We start from the raw sequence: 15,877 nt of genomic DNA, 5'->3' as shown, positions 1-15,877 counted from the left end.
TCCGTCTAGGCGTCTACGGATAGATGTGGATGTTTGTCAGCGCACAGACTAGATCGGGAGTGCCGGGGTAGATGGAGACTGGCAGATTCCCATCTTTGCGTCAGAGTTGCCATGCATGGCGGTAGGTGAACGAATCAGGTGGCTTCTAGATTCTTTATTTTCCGTCGATTGCGTTCTCCTGCATGATCTTCTTATCGAAACGGTCTTCTTCCTTTGGAGAACAGGCAACGGTTGATATGCAGACCGCATCCGAGCTTGGGTTCTAGCCAAACGTGGCTGTGCAATGTCAACGACTTGCGCTGTTGTTTAGAGTTAATCATGCGAACCAGAGGAGGAGGTTGGAGAGGAAAAAGGGATGGGATTTAATGCCACGGTAGTCCCAGTTCTCGCCAGGCGAGTGCGGTCTGCGACCGCAACTAGCCCGTGATCGACAGCTGGCAACGCCGGATCTTTGGATGGGTGGCCCATGTAAGTCGGGGGCGGCCCCACAGAGACCTTACTGATCGCCTCCGGAGCGGATGGGACCATCCCGGATGACACGGCTGGGAATAGGAACTACTCCCGCCTCCACCATTTGCTCAGTGCCAACAAAGTCTTGCCAACATGGATTTCCCCACGAACTTGTCTCCATAACCATCCCGCTTTCCAGGCGATCAGACAGTGCATTGGTAGTAACACAATAGCACCGCCGGCGACCCAGAGGCCCTAAAGCGCATCAACGATTTGCGTCTCATGTTTGAGGAGACACACTGGGTTTTACCCCTCCCTTGGAGGAAGAATGACCCATCATTTATGGTGTTCCATGCAACAAGATCGAATGAAAAGCCAAATGAAGCCTAGAACATGAGATCAATGACTCGGCATCCCTTGAAACAATGTTTTCCGTACATACATAAACGTGGCTGGCCGTATCCGCTCGCGCCCTCCGGTCCCCCGCCCCCAGCTTTCTCTTCGACGTAATCAGAGGCACTACACGAGTGCCATGCGCACAGAAAAGAAAGCCTACGATCTTCATTGTCTGCGCACGTTGGACGAAGCAAATTTGCTTTCACTGTTCTCTGCTTCTAGATATCGGCACGATGCTCAACGGTTACGAGTGCGACCCCGACGACAAGATGAGGGGCCCATCAATGGACATTGACGAGAAAAGCACCGCCTTTTCTCAAGCTCAGATCTCAACACCTGTATGACTCGACAAACGCCAGTGCACCATCTGAATGCCCAAACTGACTGTGATATTCGTCTAGCCGGCACCGACGAGGAGACACACAATCAACACCATGATGACCACCACGATCATTCCAGAACCCACACCGCCGGCCGCGGACTCACAACGGCGATTCTCCTGGCTGCCGAGATCCACCACCCCATCCCTGCGTAGCCCCACATTCCGGCGGCGAACGGCGAGCCCGTTTGATGACGATGATTACTCATACGCTGAGAGCAACCCATTTGGAGAAGACTTTAGGGAGCAAAATGAGCAGGCTGCGCGGGATTGGGATCGTGAGCATGGTCACGATCATGGAGAGAATCCCTTTGAAGACTGCGAGTACGAGCTGCCACCGGCATCGGCGAAAAAGGATGGGACCTGGACCAAGTTCAAGAAGGCTATGAGTCCACGGCGAGCCATCAGTAAGTGGAAATATCGCAAGGTCAAGCATGAGAGTATGCGACCTGGGTCTGATGATCCAGACCACGGAGACGATAGCCATCATCAGAGGCAAATCTCTTGATTTTGACACAATGAGTCAGCCTTGAAAGGGCGGGATGACTGTCACACCACACATGATACCACTCGGGGCGGGGATTCCGCTACAAGAGTTTGCTTTCTTCATTTGAGCCGTGGGGAAAACGGCATTGCCTTCGAACAGAAGTGTCTTGATACCTAGTTGCCTTTGACTTACCTGAAGCGGCGGATAAAAAGACAACCAGGCGTTGTCCAACTGCGTTCAAAAGAATCAAAACCAGCTGAATGTTCAAGTTATCGTGCAGAGAGAAATTCTTATCAGTATTGCCGATCAATTACAATCATCTTTGCAGTTGAGGTATGAAATGATAGATCAGATGAGACACCAGTGGTAAGTACTAATAACTGTACGACTTTGCAAGTATGTCGAGTAATTGATCTCATCAGTTTTTGAACTTCAAGCTATAGCTGCAGATTAAGAAGCCTTCTCATCTCATTGCCCATCACTCCCGGGTGTGGCACAACGATTGCACCCGCCTCCTCGAGTGCCTTTGCTTTAACATCGGCAAGCACATCTCTCGGTGAAAGAATAGCACCAGCATGACCCATAGTTTTTCCTTGCGGCGCCGTTCTCCCGGAGACCATTGCAATTATTGGCTTTGGGTTAGGCGTCAACTTTCTGTAATCTCTTATGGCCTCCGCTGCTCTTAGTTCAGCTTCGCCGCCAATCTCGCCAATGACAATGATTCCCTTAGTCTCTTCATGTTCAAAGAATAATTTAAGCCCGTCCAGAAGTGTGGTACCTTACACATCAAATTAGAACAAATCCAACGGGTATGTTTGGTGGAGGTTTCTGCTCACCTGGCATCATATCTCCTCCCATTCCAACAACAATACTCTGCCCAAGCCCAGCTTTGGTCGTGGCTCCTACAGCTTCGTAACTGAGTGTTCCGCTTTTGGACACAATCCCAACAACACCTTTTGTGTACTGCTTGTACGGCATGATGCCGATGCGACATTGGTCGGGTGCGATGATTCCGGGGCAATTGGGTCCCACAAGTCGAGTTCTGTCTTGTGTTCGGAGAATCTCTTGAACCCTAGCCATATCGTGAAGGGGCACATGTTCAGCAACTGAAACAACGAGCGGCATCTCAGCCTCGATTGCTTCAATGATAGCCCCTGCTGCAAATTGGGCAGGAACAAAAACCGCGCTTGCATGTGGTTTCAGTTTCTTTACGGCCTGTAGACAAAATTTCGTCAGCCAAAGCAAACAGCTGAGAGGATGCTAATGATTTCGTACTTCTTGTACTGTGTCAAATACGGGCAGGCCGAGGTGATCCTGACCGCCCTTCCCAGGGGAAACACCCCCAACAATCTGCGTGCCATATTCTATCGTGTCTCTTGCATTTTTGGTCGCCTAGTATCAGTCAGCCCAATAAAAGCTACATCAGTTTCGTCAATGCATGGTACGCACTGCTTTACCAGTAAATCCTACATAATAGTGAGTTAGCAAACCCCAAGAGTCTGGGAGGAATTCGGTGCATTGACGCATTACCACTTTTCTTACCTTGATATATCACTCTGGTATTCTGATCAATGCTTAGATTGGCAATAGTACTTTCGTATGTACCCCGATTCTCGGCTGTGAATGAGAATCCCCTGGCAAGTCTGGGAGCTCCAAGTTTCCGAGACAAGCACTTGAGTTGGTAAGACAATTTTGTGGCCATGTTGCCTTGAGACTCTCTCGGCTGTGTCTCTCATAAAGCTCAAGAATCAGTATGATTATTGATACGCGTACCTAAAGCACAGCAGAGCAGGGTGAAAGTCAATAATCAAAACGAAGCAAGCATGGATGGGGTCTGGAATGGATCGGTTATGTAACTCCATATAACCGAAAAGCAGGCGTAGTGATGTCATTGGCGCATCTAGAGGCCCCCGCACTCGGCTATACCAAAGATTTAGTCTCGGCTACATGACCACCTGCACAATTCTTTGTTTGGACAACATCTCATGAGAGCTCAAATACTGCCGGGGGCATCTTGGGGGACCCATTTGAGCGCGAGAGGAAACGAGCGTGTTTTAATACTTGGCGACTCTTCACGGCTAAACACAGTCGCGCCCGGAAAATTTTGTTACCTCCGGCTGGCAGTTATGACGAACCTCCGCAGGAGAGCGCGCCAGGCATGCCGAGCTTGCAATGCGCGACGCGTCAAGTGTAATGTAACCGAGCAAAGACCTTGTCGCAATTGCACAACGGCCGACACGCCTTGTGAGCTCCGTGAGTCGAGACGGGGCAAGCATCCTCGCCCATCACGGCGAAGCGCAAAGCCAGGCGACCAAGGCGGACTAGATCAGGCCGGGTCGTCACCTTCTTTCATCGATACAAGTCTCCTTGATGAGTCATTGGCGACTGGGAATGATGAGCACTTTGCCGCATCTCAAGCACTTGCCGATCTTGCAAGATATCGGGAGGCAGAAGGCTCGGGCGATCAGGAAAGCATCACAGTACAACCGCAGTCACCTTCCTTGGCACCAAACAACAGACAAGAGGACGATAGCTCGGTATTCCTCGGCGAGTCATCCTCAATACGTTATGTCACCAATAGCAACCCCACGCCGCCGACAGCCGGTACATCACCACCAGAAAACTTGAAATTTCTGCATGCCGTTCCTCACGCTGTGAGAGCTGAGAATTTACTACCAGAATGGGAAGTAGAGCGCAGAAAGTCGAGAATTCGTTCTCTCAAAGCAGAAGGCGTCTTTTCATTCCCACCTGTGCCAGCCGTGGAAACGTTGCTTAAGACGTACTTCAAATGGTTCCACCCATGCTTCCCTGTCGTGGATGAAACAGATGTTTGGACGAGCTTCAGAGATGGCACCTTATCCCCTCTACTCCTACACGCGATCCTCTTCATAGCTGTCATCCATTGCAAGGAAGATGATCTACCAGCCATTGGACTCGGAGGCCGTCATGTTGCCAAGTGGGTGTTTTACAATCGCGCAAAGGACATTTACGACGTCGAGTTTGAGCCAAAGAAGTTCACAGTCACCCAAGCTTTGTTTCTTATGAGCTTTTGGAGGGCTGGCTTGCTCCTGGAGAAAGACGCCCGGCACTGGCTTGGCGCAGCCATCAGTCTTGCTCAGACGAAGGCGCTTCATCGATCCTCAAGATCCGCTGTAATCGAGAAGAGGACCGAGAGACTTTCTAGACGCTTGTGGTGGGCCATCTATATCCGCGAAAGGCAGTGTGCTGCAGCATTGGGCCTGCCAAACAGGATTCGAGACGAAGATTGCGATATCGAGCCACTAGAGGAACTTGACTTCGAGCGGGCGTTTGACCCAATTTTGCCGAGTCCCAAAGCCCAAGAGTACATCTCGTACTTCATCAGCATAGCTCAACTCTCTAGAGTACTGGGAAGGATTGTTCATAGCGGATACCTCCCTAGTAAGTCACTATCACCTAGTGATCGGTCTCAAATGAGGGATGACCTCGTGAAATGGAGAAAGCAACTACCTGCAGTCATGTCGTTGGCGAATAATGACTTTGGCGATGCGGCAGGGTTTCATGCCAGTATGTTACATCTGGCATACAACAATCTCCTCATCCTATTGTACAGATCAGGTTGCATTGGCAGTGCTGAAGAAAGTAAAGAAGTGGATGGGCAGATAGCCCTCCAGGCCGCGGCAAGAAACTCCCGCATCATAGAGGATATGCTACTGGAGGGAAACTTACGTCACGGGCAAATTCACGTTATAACAAACCTTTTCAATACGCTTTGTATTCATACGGTCCATCTTCGTTCCTTAAATGGTACCGGGAGGTCCATCATTGAGCATAGAGCGAAAATATGTCTTCTGGGCCTGCAAGAGCTGCAAAAAACATGGGAGGTCAGGATGTGGGTGCTGCAGTTATTCTTCCAATATCTGGATCGATCTACGGCGGCGCGATTACGGATGCAAGATGATCTCTCTTTCGCATATGGACTCGACGGTGTGCAGGACGTCAATGCCGGCCCGGTGGTGATGAGTGGCCTCAATCATGGCCCGGCTGAGCATGATGGGGAAGATGGACTTGATACACTACTGGCATCTGAGCCTCCATGGTCATGGTCCACCGAAGAAGCAAATCAATTCCTGTTTACACAGATCGAAAATGACTTCGCTTTCGGTGAGGGGGGCATCCTAAACTGGAACACGGGCACGCCAGCTACTGATTCGCCATCAATTGATAGCAACTCGCAGACGACTGTGGGCTTCTGAATAACTTTCCAGATGTACTTGGGGTGAATTTTGTATGCAGAGGATCAGTATCTATGACAAAGCGCGAACATCCGATCCATATGGTGACTTGCATCAAATTAAACAGGCGTTATCACATACATGCTTCCGAAGCTATACTCGTCTTCAGGCCTCTCCGAATACACGAGTTGCTGCCTCTGTGCATGCACTGCAGAAGACCTTTCCATTCACTATGTTTCTGTCAATGCAATAGCTTCTTCACGCCGTTGTGTTGGTTGCTTTTCATTTGGCACCTTGACGCCCTCACAGGCTTCCTTCTGCCTTAGGACCAAGTTTTGTTCGAGTACATCAAAACAGTCTTCACCCGACTGACTAGGGAACGGGGACATGTCTGGTGTACTCGCGAAACTTGATGCCGCCTCCGACAGACTCATGATCAATTGTGTGGAATCTTCCGTACTAAAGGACAACAACCTCACCAACCTCGCAATACTCTCCCCCTCGGAGGCCAGTATGGAACTAGGTTCAGTGACTGAACGAGAGAAGTAAGATGATTGAATGGGAGAGACCACTGGCTTGACTGGCGGTCGTTTCACGCGGTCGTTTGTTTGGGACGGCTTACGCCCCCTGCTGCTGATGGCAGCTGCTGGCGAAAGAGATAATGATCTATCCCTTCGGACGGCCTTTTCAGGAGTGCCAGGTAAACTCGGTATTTTGCCTTCCTGCTCTCCGATGTCATTCAAAACGTGGCAAATGTTGTCGGGCTGATCACATACAGCAGGAGATTCCACAGATATACAGGGAAATCTCAATGGATCGGACACGCCGTGAGTCCCAATGGTGGCATAAGCTGTGTCACATTTGCTCTTCCGGATCAAATCGTTAATCACAGGCTGTATCCTCGAGCAAGCCCATCTCTCTTTAGCATCTGGCACAAGCATTGTGTGCTGAATGAGGTTCAGCATTTCATGCACGGGCTCAGCACAGCTCTCCTGCCGATGTAGGTAATCAATCCACTATCATCAATGGTCAGTAAGATTGCGGAAGGCATATATCACCAGGAGAGCGACGGCTTCGTTGAGACCACTTACATCAGTGACGGATGTCTTCACTTCAGCCGTCGAGGGTGTATCATCTTTACTTGGATTAAAGTTGAAGAACTTATCTTCAACAAGAATCCTCGACCCAGTATGCAAGCCATCTTCTTGGATCCGAGCGTCTGTGAAATCGTTTTGTGTTCGATCGTCGCCGACAAGAAACCACGATACGAACTCGAGGAAGACGCAGCCCAGAGACCAGATATCATACCTCTGCGATATGGTTCTTTTCAGATCCACGTCGGGAGGCCGATAGGACCCCGAGAAGCCCCTGAGTGCCTCGTGAGCGACTTTCGATCTGGAATCTACACTGTTGAATCGAGTTAACCCAAAATCGGAGATCACAAGAAAGTTGCGACGCGACTCTTCGTATTTCTTGAACCAAAGAATGTTTTCTGGCTTGATGTCGCCATGTCGGCCCCAGTGTTTGTTATCAAGCAACGAGTTTGGTTCGTTTGGAACAGGGACGCAGTTGTCTTCTTTGGACATGGTCCTCAGATTATGAATTCTTCGAAGGGCGCGGACGAGGCCTGAACATTGGCTGAGGAACCAGACGGACTCAGCTTTGCTCTCTGGGTTGGCAATATTTTGGCTCCAGAATTCCTTCAGGTTACCATCTGCCCAGGGAAAGACCAGGTAGTAAGACTGTCCATATTTGTAGGTGAGCTGAAGCTGGATTAAATGGTCGGGGTCTGGCCCTCTTGATCCCATTCCTAGTCTTTCAAAAAGCTCCACTTCTCTCGCATACTCTTCATGAGTTTCAAGATGAAGTTGCTTGACCGCGAAATGCCGGAAGACTTTCCCTCGGTCCTAAGGAAGAATGAGAAAACAAGCGTAGTTGTAAGACCAAAGGTAGCGACTTGCCTTGGACATAGCATCGCGGCTATAATGCGCGTGGTGGATTCTGACTTTTCTAACGCTCCCATAGCCGCCAATTCGAACTAAGTCGTATTCTTGGAATGGCAGAATTGTTTTTGATGTAATTTCGTAATAGTGCACGTCATCGCCTGGAAGTTTAAAAAATGGTGTGCAAATGGTCTCCTGGCATTGAACAAAATTTTTGATGTGCTTGTTACGCCAATGGTCTAAACAACTCAAGATCGTACCATCCTTCTTCTGAAGTTGGATGACAGGTTTGTGACGGGAGTTCCGTTTTATTTCCAGAGGTAAATAACTGTCGTCAATGTCGTGTTTGAGAAAGTCTTCGATCAACTTCACTTGCTCCATTAAAATCAGTATAGCAAATATCTTGCGTCGTCGTGGCTGGGTCTTGACCTCATCTGGCTTGCCACTAATACTGGAGACCCAGCTGTTGATGACTTTGGGTTTGAAATGAGGGAATGCATGTCCTAAAAGCCTCTGTACGGCCGATGGAGTCACGATTCGGCGGAGTGCATCGAGAGGCAAAAAGTCTTTGTCTTCCGACGCCGAAGTTATGCTGGCGGCAAACATAACGTCGCTCATGGTCTGAACATCGGCATCGTCGTTGGTGTTGTCCTGAGGCCATGGTGCAGGATAGGTAGCTTGTGATGCCTGGGTCCTTACACCATCATTCGCCACTTCCGATGACTCCCACTCAATGTAATCTGAATGGCCCATATCCTGCACAGGTACAATACTTAGAAAGCTGCAGTTAGAGGCTCCAGCATCGGATGAGCCGCCTCCAAATGACCCTAGGTTCTGCTTTTCTCCGTTAATGAGCCGGGGCTTTCCTACCGCCTCTTCGTAACGCGTTCCAGTATTAACGTCTTCATCGGTGACATTGATGCGCCATGGGAGGAGTGGGCCGCTTTGACTAGAGTCTTTTGTTTCCACTTGTGAATATTTGGAAGTCGAATCGGAACATCCGAGCTGTGGTGCCTTGATCTGATTCGAAGATGTTGTTTCAGATGTTGATCCGTTTGGAATCGGAGGTTCGGCGAGGCCCAAAAGCTCTCGGTCAATGCCTGCTCGCTTTGTGGGATCCATCCTCAGAGGAGAGGTACCTTAAGGCGGACAAGCTATTGGAAGTGGAACAATCAAGTAAACAGGAACAAATTCAAATCTGTCTCGTACAATGAGTGCAGGGTCTAGACTGATGACCTTGAGATGACAGCTAGCAGACAGCTGGGCAAATCATGCGCGAAAATTATTACTGATGGTTGAGTCAACAAGTAAGTAGGTATTAGACCAGATGTCGGTGCTAGGCCCCGCAGCTCCCATTTCACCAGTCGCCTTGAGCGACGCTGGACTTAAATTATCACAAACCACTTATCCATTACTGTGCCAATATGATGTGTGTGACTGAGACATTCCGATTGATCAAAGTAGCTGGAATGGCACAGCCTGATTTGCCGTGATACTCGGGCTTCCTGTAGTGCTCTCTTTTCCTAACCCTACCTTGAGTTACATTGGCAATGTCCAATAAGCAGATGTGATGCTACACCACCGTTTCTCATGTCACCGAGACTGCTAGAGGCTAAGCCCCCTGAAGCTACCCGGAAAGCCTAGTAGGCATCCAAGGGAAGTCCTGTGCAGCGGGAGGCTTGGGGCTGAGCGTCGAGGTGGTTCGCCATAGCCAGCATACGGGACCAACACCGCATCACTTGATCTAGCCTGGTCAATTGCTGCTTGCAGCCAGTCAAATATCATTGAGACCATGATTCAGAAACCCCAGAGATCATACCTCCGGTCTTCCTTGGTTAGGTCAGGCTATGCCAGCTGAGATCAGTAAATGATCACGCACGCGAGCACAGCCCCAGCGCCCCCGTCAGGCGACTTTCCGAATCTGATATGTCTATTTCAGTCACAATGACACCCGCCAGTCGCCTAACGTGGTGGAATTTACACATGTCTAAGGCTAGGAGATTGGGCTTTTCTCGGTAACTTCCTTCGCATTTTAGAATGTTATCTCGAGTTTGTAGATTTAAACTCAATAACCGCTCACTGAAGATTGCGATCTAGAAGCCAGCAAAGAACGGTACAAGCTTTGAATACACAGCTCAGTGATACAATGCCGCAATACGCATCTGTCAAGGATTTTGAATCAGGTCACTACGATCAGCAAGAACCTGTAGAATTACAAATTCACTCGAATCTTACGAGCTCTTCTCAGCTATTACGGGCGCTAGAGAGACGACTACCCAGCGGTAGTTATACCGTAGAGATGCGGCATAACATATACACGGTGCGAGTCGATAGTCAGAGAGCTCCGTCCGAAAGCTCGATGCTGAAAGCAAGTAAATACCGACTGTAGGATTACTCTGGTATGTGAAGCCGGCACATGAAGTGCAGGACTGCGATGCTTTCAGGGCGTGGATGCTGATTCTTCATGTTAGTACATGTATGATTCATGAATGTTCGATTCATGAGCTTTTGATTCTAAGAGACGGGCGAAGGCGACAAGGAGCAGCGCAGACTGCGCGAGCTGGATACCCGCAACTAGCAAGAACACAGGCTAGACAGCCTAACAGAAAGGACAAATGATTCCAGCATGGAATCAGCAAAAGTCGAAGAGAAGGGAATTCAAAGGACTGAAACATCTTAGGTATTTAATTTCCACCGAATGTAACGGCGGCCACCGGCATCGACAAGAACTAGTCTTGCCTAGGCCAAGTCTCTCGATTCATATTTTCAAGACCGCCTCTTCACACGAATATTGATGCAACACACAACATGATGATCAACTAAAATCAAAAAATACTCGTTTGATAACATAAGGTACCCTGAAAAGTGATGTGAAAAAAAACAAGTAACATTTCGTTTTGACACAAAGTCCATGAAAAAGGAGAGATTCTACGAAAAGAATTCGTAGAAAACTACTGCACCTCGACGTTGAGCTGCGGCTCTCGCAGTAGGATGTGTTCAGCCAGTAATCTTCCTACGCCAACGCGCTCATATCGACCACCTTGTTCTCCAGGTAGTCTGACAATCACAAGAACATAATTTTCTGGCTCCCGGGTCAAACCCTCTGTCTTCTCCTTCCCAATGACGATGCATCTTAGCTGATCTATCGTATGCGGCTTTGACTGATCGAATCTGACTCTTTTGAGGAGTTCGATGGCATCCAATCTGATGCGACTAGCAACGCCACGGAGGAGAGGAACTTCACTGCCCTCGGAAACTGCCCAATGAGTCTTCTTCCCGCTATCAGTGTTGAAAGGCGTGACGATATCTTTGGTCCAGTTGATATGTTCGAAGGGAGCCTCAAGATAGGCTATTGGGCCTTGATATGCCATCCAGGACCAGGAGGGGACTCGCCTATCTGGAGGGTATGAGATTCTATCGAGTGACGCATCAGGAGCTTTCTGCCAAAGAAGACTTCGTTGAAGATATTCGTCGAAAATGCCAAATCCGCCTTTGGTAACAAAGTCCTTGACCAGCCTCTCTTCCAGGCCCTTGATTCCAATGGACCGATCGCTCGGTACTGTGAATGCGAGCCGGGAATATATCTGATAGAGGGTTTGGAATGTCACAATTCGGCCTCCCTTAAAGTACTCTAAGGCTGATTTGGGGAAATCGGAGTCCCCGAGAAGGGCAGCTTGTCGGCTTATTGGATAAATGTCAGCCTTTAGGAATCCAAAAGCCGAAGATTTGGGACTTACTTAGACAGCTTCATCAAACTCTCGCAATGAACGCCCTTGCCGCATTCCCAATACACCTGAGATGCTGTGAAGTGAAGTGTTCGGCGCGATAACGCCCTCTCTTGTAACACCCATCCACGCTGGTTGAGAACAGCTTGTTCGACATCTTGGTGGAAGTCGTCGATAGACTTGCGCACGAAGGTAAAGCCACCGCCGGGTCCCTCCAATGTTGCGAATGGATGGTTTGCTTTCTGTCGCAAGAAGCCTTCAGCCGAAGAAGACGCTGCTGTGGCTGCGATGGTGCAGTAAGCAGAGCTGAAGACATGCTCCATGCGTGTGGCCTCGAAAGCCCAGTCCTGCTTATCATTCTGGATAATGCAGAGTGAATCAATCCATAGGTAGCGTAGTCCCAACGCTCTCGTAATCTTAACCGCATCTTGGAAACTCTTTGGGAGAATGCCGAAGTCAATCTGCTTGCGAAAGACATTGATATTCTCCTTCAGGGTACGGACTTGGGCTTGAGAATTCACTCCCCAACAGTGGCTCAGAGCAGTGTATCGTTCGAGTGGAAGAGATTTTCCGTCGCAGAGACGAATAGTAGAATTCGGGTCTATTCCAACATCAAGGACGCGAGTAGGTAACTCGGTACGATCATCGACGCCATGACTGTGTTGTTCGTCACACACGCGTAGCCACTCATTCAGCAGAACAAATTGCTCAGGAGAGCCTGTTTCCGGTAGGGTAGGAAAGCCTATCTGTGCATGCGGGGGTGTAGAGCCGTCGGTCGCTATTATTGTTTCTAGTGAGCAGGCATCTTCGGTCAACAATGCGAATGAATTTCTTCCGATACTTACCTGGGTTTACATAAAGACTCAAAATGGTGGGACCATCGGGATCAATCTTCAAAGATGAGCCTTCTCTTCGACACTTCAATTCATGGCCATCTTCCATGCCAAGAAGTCCAGCACTCTGCACTAAGAGTGCGCATAGCTCGCAAGTCTGAGATCTGGATTTGAGATCTACAACTCGTTCACAAATAAGAAACATCGGCGTCCAGATATCATACCCCTTGCAATTACTGCAGAGTATGGAACCTTGTGGGGTCGGTAGGGGCGATGCAGATTTGCGATAGAATTCACTAGCAAAATGGCTATCACTCTGCAACTCCCACACATCTCGGAAGTTGTCAAGCTGCTGATGAGAATTAGCTGGAGCAGGATGCCTAGAAAGGGGGTTTTTCATGAGGCTTACACGTTACATATTGTTAGCCACAAATCGCTTCAAGGATGTTAGAGAGACTTACCATCTATCACGAGTACAAAAATGAGTAAAATTGACTGATTAGCAATACCTGAAGGAAAATGTCAAGGAGTTTGATGTCAATTAGAAAGAGCTTACGTTCTGGAATGACTGGAGTTAGTATAGAAGAGACCGAGAGACCGCACATCTGTCACAGGAAAATCAACCGTCACAAAGATCTGACACTCACATACTACGCACGAAGTATCTCATTAGCATCAATTCTTACGGAGACTGCTGTGTAGTGTCATGTCAAGATTTACTTACTTCTTGAGCATTCGGGATCGGAATTTGCATGTTGACCTCGCTTGGTTCAGCATGGGGTTCAACAATCATAGGAGTGTCTGGTATAGGCACGTCCGGTGCGCGCCCGAGAAGCGCAGGTTGTAGGTTTTGACTTGTTGGTGCGCGAACTGGGAGAGGTCGTTGGCCAGGAACTTCCAGCTTAGAGCGCCTGTGTTCAGCGGGGACTGCGCTAGTGCTGATGCGATTCCATAGAGTAGAATCCAGTAGATAGTTTTCCTGTGCTTGAGCTTGTTCAAAGATACTTCTCAGTCTTTCGTACAGTTTGAGAGAGTTTGTTCGGCCTTCGACTTCAGGTACTAGCATGTTCAAGTCGATTAGCTCCAGTACGTCTTTCAGCGCAGTGCTGGAAGTAGGGTCGTTTCGCCGGAGGTCCTTCGACATGCGAGATATCCAACGCTTGACCTCGCGATGCTGATGGTAGCCTTCATCATCCTTGCTCCAGAATTTCTCTTCGATGCTGGCCCTGTTGAAGTCTCTCAGTTTGCTGTTGCCATAAAGCACCCAGATGAGAAACTCGAGAAAGACGCAACCCAGTGACCACACATCGTAGAGTCGGGAGATCTGCTCAGTAAGCCCGAATTCCGGAGGCTCATAGCGAACAGTGCCAGTCATGGTATTCGTCGGCTGGTTTCGATCTCTGGTAGCCTCGAGATGGAACCTAGCGAGCCCTACGTCGGCAACTCTGAGAACACCATTGCTGCCGGTCTCGAGGAAATGAAGAATATTTTCGGGCTTCAGATCTCCGTGTCGGCAGTTCCTTTCGTGCAAGGCACTGATGGATCCGCAGATCCCTTGTAGTTGCCGTAGAACCCAAAGAACAAGATGAGGGTCTCTGACAGGCACAGGTCGCAATTTTTCTTGGGAGCCCCAGAATTCTTTCAGGTTGCCACCCTCCCCCCAAGGGAAAAGGAAGCCCCTAAGGTCACCTCTTCGATATGCCGCTAAAGGTTTAATGAGATGCAGGTTTTCAACATTGCGTATGGTTTCCAAAATATCCGCCTCTTTCTCATAGTATGAGTCCATCCCGATTCTCATCTCCTTTGAGGCGACACGAATCTTCTTCCCCGTAGCCTTTAATCAATTGTAAGCGAATGAAGTACATCTCAACAGGGCAAGATATCTTTACCATAGGCAGTACCTTCTGATGTGCATCATGGATCACCACTTCAAACACGGAGCTGAAAAAACCCGCTTTTTGGTGGTTGATCTTCACGGTAAAAGGAAGAGGGCAGCTAGGGTGAAGCTTATGACGAAAGGAATTGGCAGTGAAGACAGGCGCAAGGAATTGCCATTGACTGTGAAAGAAACTGTCGAGAGTGAGCTTCCGGCGACTCGCGAATAGAGGCCACCTTTTGCCGCCTTCGATGCTTTCCATTGAGTACCCATTCGTCTCAGGGCTTTTCACAACTTTGACGGGTAGGTCGTCGTCATGAAACTTTTGAGGAGCATCGGCTAGATCTTGGAGTCGCTTCAGATCATCGCAGACAACCAGAGTAAGAAACAGCCGCCTAGCAGGTTGATATGGGTTTGTGACATAGGCTACAAGAGATGACAGTTGATCACTTGTCACGTGCGCCTCGAGCTCTTCCTCGACAATTCTTCTAGATGTCAAGACGTCGATAATGTCGGCTGGCAGAAAGTCTTTGTCATCGTCGGTCTTACAAAGGCCCTGGATGATTCTTTCCTCGAGTGAATCATCGCTAACAGATGAGTTGAGAGGAAAAGAAGTTGCTTCGGGTGGGTGCGTTTGGGACGTCCCTAATGAGACATGACCATCAGTGCTCGAAGGCAGTTCCGTAGGCAGATATCCTTCTACTCGACGTAGTAATCAGCATTGCCCAAATACCTATCAACAGATATGTTTGTATGAGAACTTGGCCTCCTAAGGTGATCTTGGGCTAAGCCTGAGATACGTGACACAGTCTTGAGTCCATCCAACGGGGCACTCACCTCCATCCGACAAAACTACGGAGCGTTCATCAGTATCTTCCAGAAACGCCATCTCACTCAACCGCTTTCTTGTGCAACTTTCTGAGAGAGGCAGTCCGTGTTGGGGTTTCTAATCGTACGGGTCAGCCTCTTTCTGACCTTCAAATCGGGGCGTAAGCTAGAAGGTCGACGCACCTGCGGAGCGAAGAAGCGCACAAATACGAGGAGGAGGATTGTGCAAGAAATAGGCCAAGCGAAGTGTTCGGCTCCTTCGAAGATGCTACCAGCAGACATTTTTGTGTTGAAGTCGGATCCCGATCGAGTCGAGGATTGCAGTCCGGGGGCGGCGAGTATCAGAGTGGTCTTATGCCGGGTTTGACTACGGCCGGGCGCGTGAGACCAAGCTATCCGCAAAGTTGCAAGAGAGTGGCCAGCAAGATAGGCGTCCGGTTGTGATGAGACATGGTCGCCATGCAGAAGCTGAAGAGAGTGGCTGTTCCTAGTGGCAACCGGCGCAGCGGCTGAGGTATCAGCAGCAAGGCTCAGTGCAGGCGTTTCGGCACGAGGATGCTGATCTCTAGTCTTTTGAGGCGCGATATCTGAGATTTTTGGTCATCCTTGGAGCAGGCTGCTGGTGGATCGGGTCGGTTGCAAGCAGGTGGTCTCACTCGATTCTTGGGGACGGCAGCCTTCAGTTTCCGGTTGGTCTGCCTGATATGGAACGTCCTGGGGTGTTCTGCAGGCGATATGTCCCGCAG

The 15,877-nt window shown here is 49.3% G+C and overlaps 6 protein-coding genes across 6 annotated transcripts; 2 read left to right on the top strand and 4 right to left on the bottom strand.

Annotated features, from left to right (window-relative positions):
- Positions 1–1,079: 1,079 nt before the first annotated feature.
- Positions 1,080–1,733, top strand: BDZ83DRAFT_755048 (uncharacterized protein; the record flags this gene model as incomplete). The annotated part of the gene is made up of 2 exons (XM_060514561.1): positions 1,080–1,184; positions 1,248–1,733. The coding sequence occupies 2 exons, from the start codon at positions 1,080–1,082 to the stop codon at positions 1,731–1,733; spliced, it is 591 nt and encodes a 196-aa protein (XP_060361715.1).
- A 416-nt stretch (positions 1,734–2,149) lies between these two features.
- On the bottom strand, positions 2,150–3,414 carry BDZ83DRAFT_584768 (alpha subunit of gdp-forming succinate-CoA ligase; the record flags this gene model as incomplete). The annotated part of the gene is made up of 5 exons (XM_060505792.1): positions 2,150–2,490; positions 2,549–2,927; positions 2,988–3,104; positions 3,162–3,178; positions 3,255–3,414. The coding sequence occupies 5 exons, from the start codon at positions 3,412–3,414 to the stop codon at positions 2,150–2,152; spliced, it is 1,014 nt and encodes a 337-aa protein (XP_060361714.1).
- A 424-nt stretch (positions 3,415–3,838) lies between these two features.
- On the top strand, positions 3,839–5,947 carry BDZ83DRAFT_584845 (cutinase transcription factor 1 alpha; the record flags this gene model as incomplete). Its single annotated transcript, XM_060505802.1, has 1 exon — positions 3,839–5,947. The coding sequence occupies one exon, from the start codon at positions 3,839–3,841 to the stop codon at positions 5,945–5,947; it is 2,109 nt and encodes a 702-aa protein (XP_060361713.1).
- A 104-nt stretch (positions 5,948–6,051) lies between these two features.
- BDZ83DRAFT_457152 (kinase-like domain-containing protein) lies at positions 6,052–8,076 on the bottom strand. The gene is made up of 3 exons (XM_060503202.1): positions 7,884–8,076; positions 7,018–7,833; positions 6,052–6,942 (listed from the first exon to the last, which is right to left on the bottom strand). The coding sequence occupies exons 1-3, from the start codon at positions 7,947–7,949 to the stop codon at positions 6,157–6,159; spliced, it is 1,668 nt and encodes a 555-aa protein (XP_060361712.1). The 5' UTR covers positions 7,950–8,076; the 3' UTR covers positions 6,052–6,156.
- BDZ83DRAFT_457140 (uncharacterized protein) lies at positions 8,067–9,265 on the bottom strand. The gene is made up of 2 exons (XM_060503201.1): positions 8,299–9,265; positions 8,067–8,240 (listed from the first exon to the last, which is right to left on the bottom strand). Exons 1-2 carry the CDS (start codon positions 8,989–8,991, stop codon positions 8,238–8,240), a joined length of 696 nt encoding a protein of 231 aa, XP_060361711.1. The 5' UTR covers positions 8,992–9,265; the 3' UTR covers positions 8,067–8,237.
- Positions 9,266–10,371: 1,106 nt separating this feature from the next.
- BDZ83DRAFT_785525 (uncharacterized protein) lies at positions 10,372–15,290 on the bottom strand. Its single transcript, XM_060515632.1, has 6 exons — positions 15,141–15,290; positions 14,317–15,002; positions 13,152–14,261; positions 12,440–12,779; positions 11,607–12,372; positions 10,372–11,550 (listed from the first exon to the last, which is right to left on the bottom strand). The coding sequence occupies exons 1-6, from the start codon at positions 15,190–15,192 to the stop codon at positions 10,821–10,823; spliced, it is 3,684 nt and encodes a 1,227-aa protein (XP_060361710.1). The 5' UTR covers positions 15,193–15,290; the 3' UTR covers positions 10,372–10,820.
- Positions 15,291–15,877: the final 587 nt, after the last annotated feature.

The sequence above is a fragment of the Colletotrichum acutatum genome, assembly GCF_030867785.1.
Source record: "Colletotrichum acutatum strain CBS 112980 chromosome Unknown BDZ83scaffold_92, whole genome shotgun sequence".
Taxonomy (NCBI): Eukaryota; Fungi; Ascomycota; class Sordariomycetes; order Glomerellales; family Glomerellaceae; genus Colletotrichum; species Colletotrichum acutatum.
The sequence above is the reverse complement of the archived record's forward strand: the minus strand, read 5'-3'. Positions and strand labels throughout refer to the sequence as shown.

Excerpts from the sequence above, each read along its gene's own strand:
- BDZ83DRAFT_457152 (XM_060503202.1), bottom strand. The coding sequence starts at position 7,949 with ATGGGAGCGTTAGAAAAGTCAGAATCCACCACGCGCATTATAGCCGCG. Across the intron at positions 7,834-7,883 it reads CGATGCTATGTCCAAGGCAA|GACCGAGGGAAAGTCTTCCG; the intron begins GTCGCTACCTTT and ends ATTCTTCCTTAG. Across the intron at positions 6,943-7,017 it reads TGAAGACATCCGTCACTGAT|TGGATTGATTACCTACATCG; the intron begins GTAAGTGGTCTC and ends CATTGATGATAG.
- BDZ83DRAFT_457140 (XM_060503201.1), bottom strand. The coding sequence starts at position 8,991 with ATGGATCCCACAAAGCGAGCAGGCATTGACCGAGAGCTTTTGGGCCTC.
- BDZ83DRAFT_785525 (XM_060515632.1), bottom strand. The coding sequence starts at position 15,192 with ATGGCGTTTCTGGAAGATACTGATGAACGCTCCGTAGTTTTGTCGGAT. Across the intron at positions 12,780-13,151 it reads CGATCCCGAATGCTCAAGAA|CAGCTTGACAACTTCCGAGA; the intron begins GTAAGTAAATCT and ends AATTCTCATCAG. Across the intron at positions 11,551-11,606 it reads AGTTTGATGAAGCTGTCTAA|CCGACAAGCTGCCCTTCTCG; the intron begins GTAAGTCCCAAA and ends TTATCCAATAAG.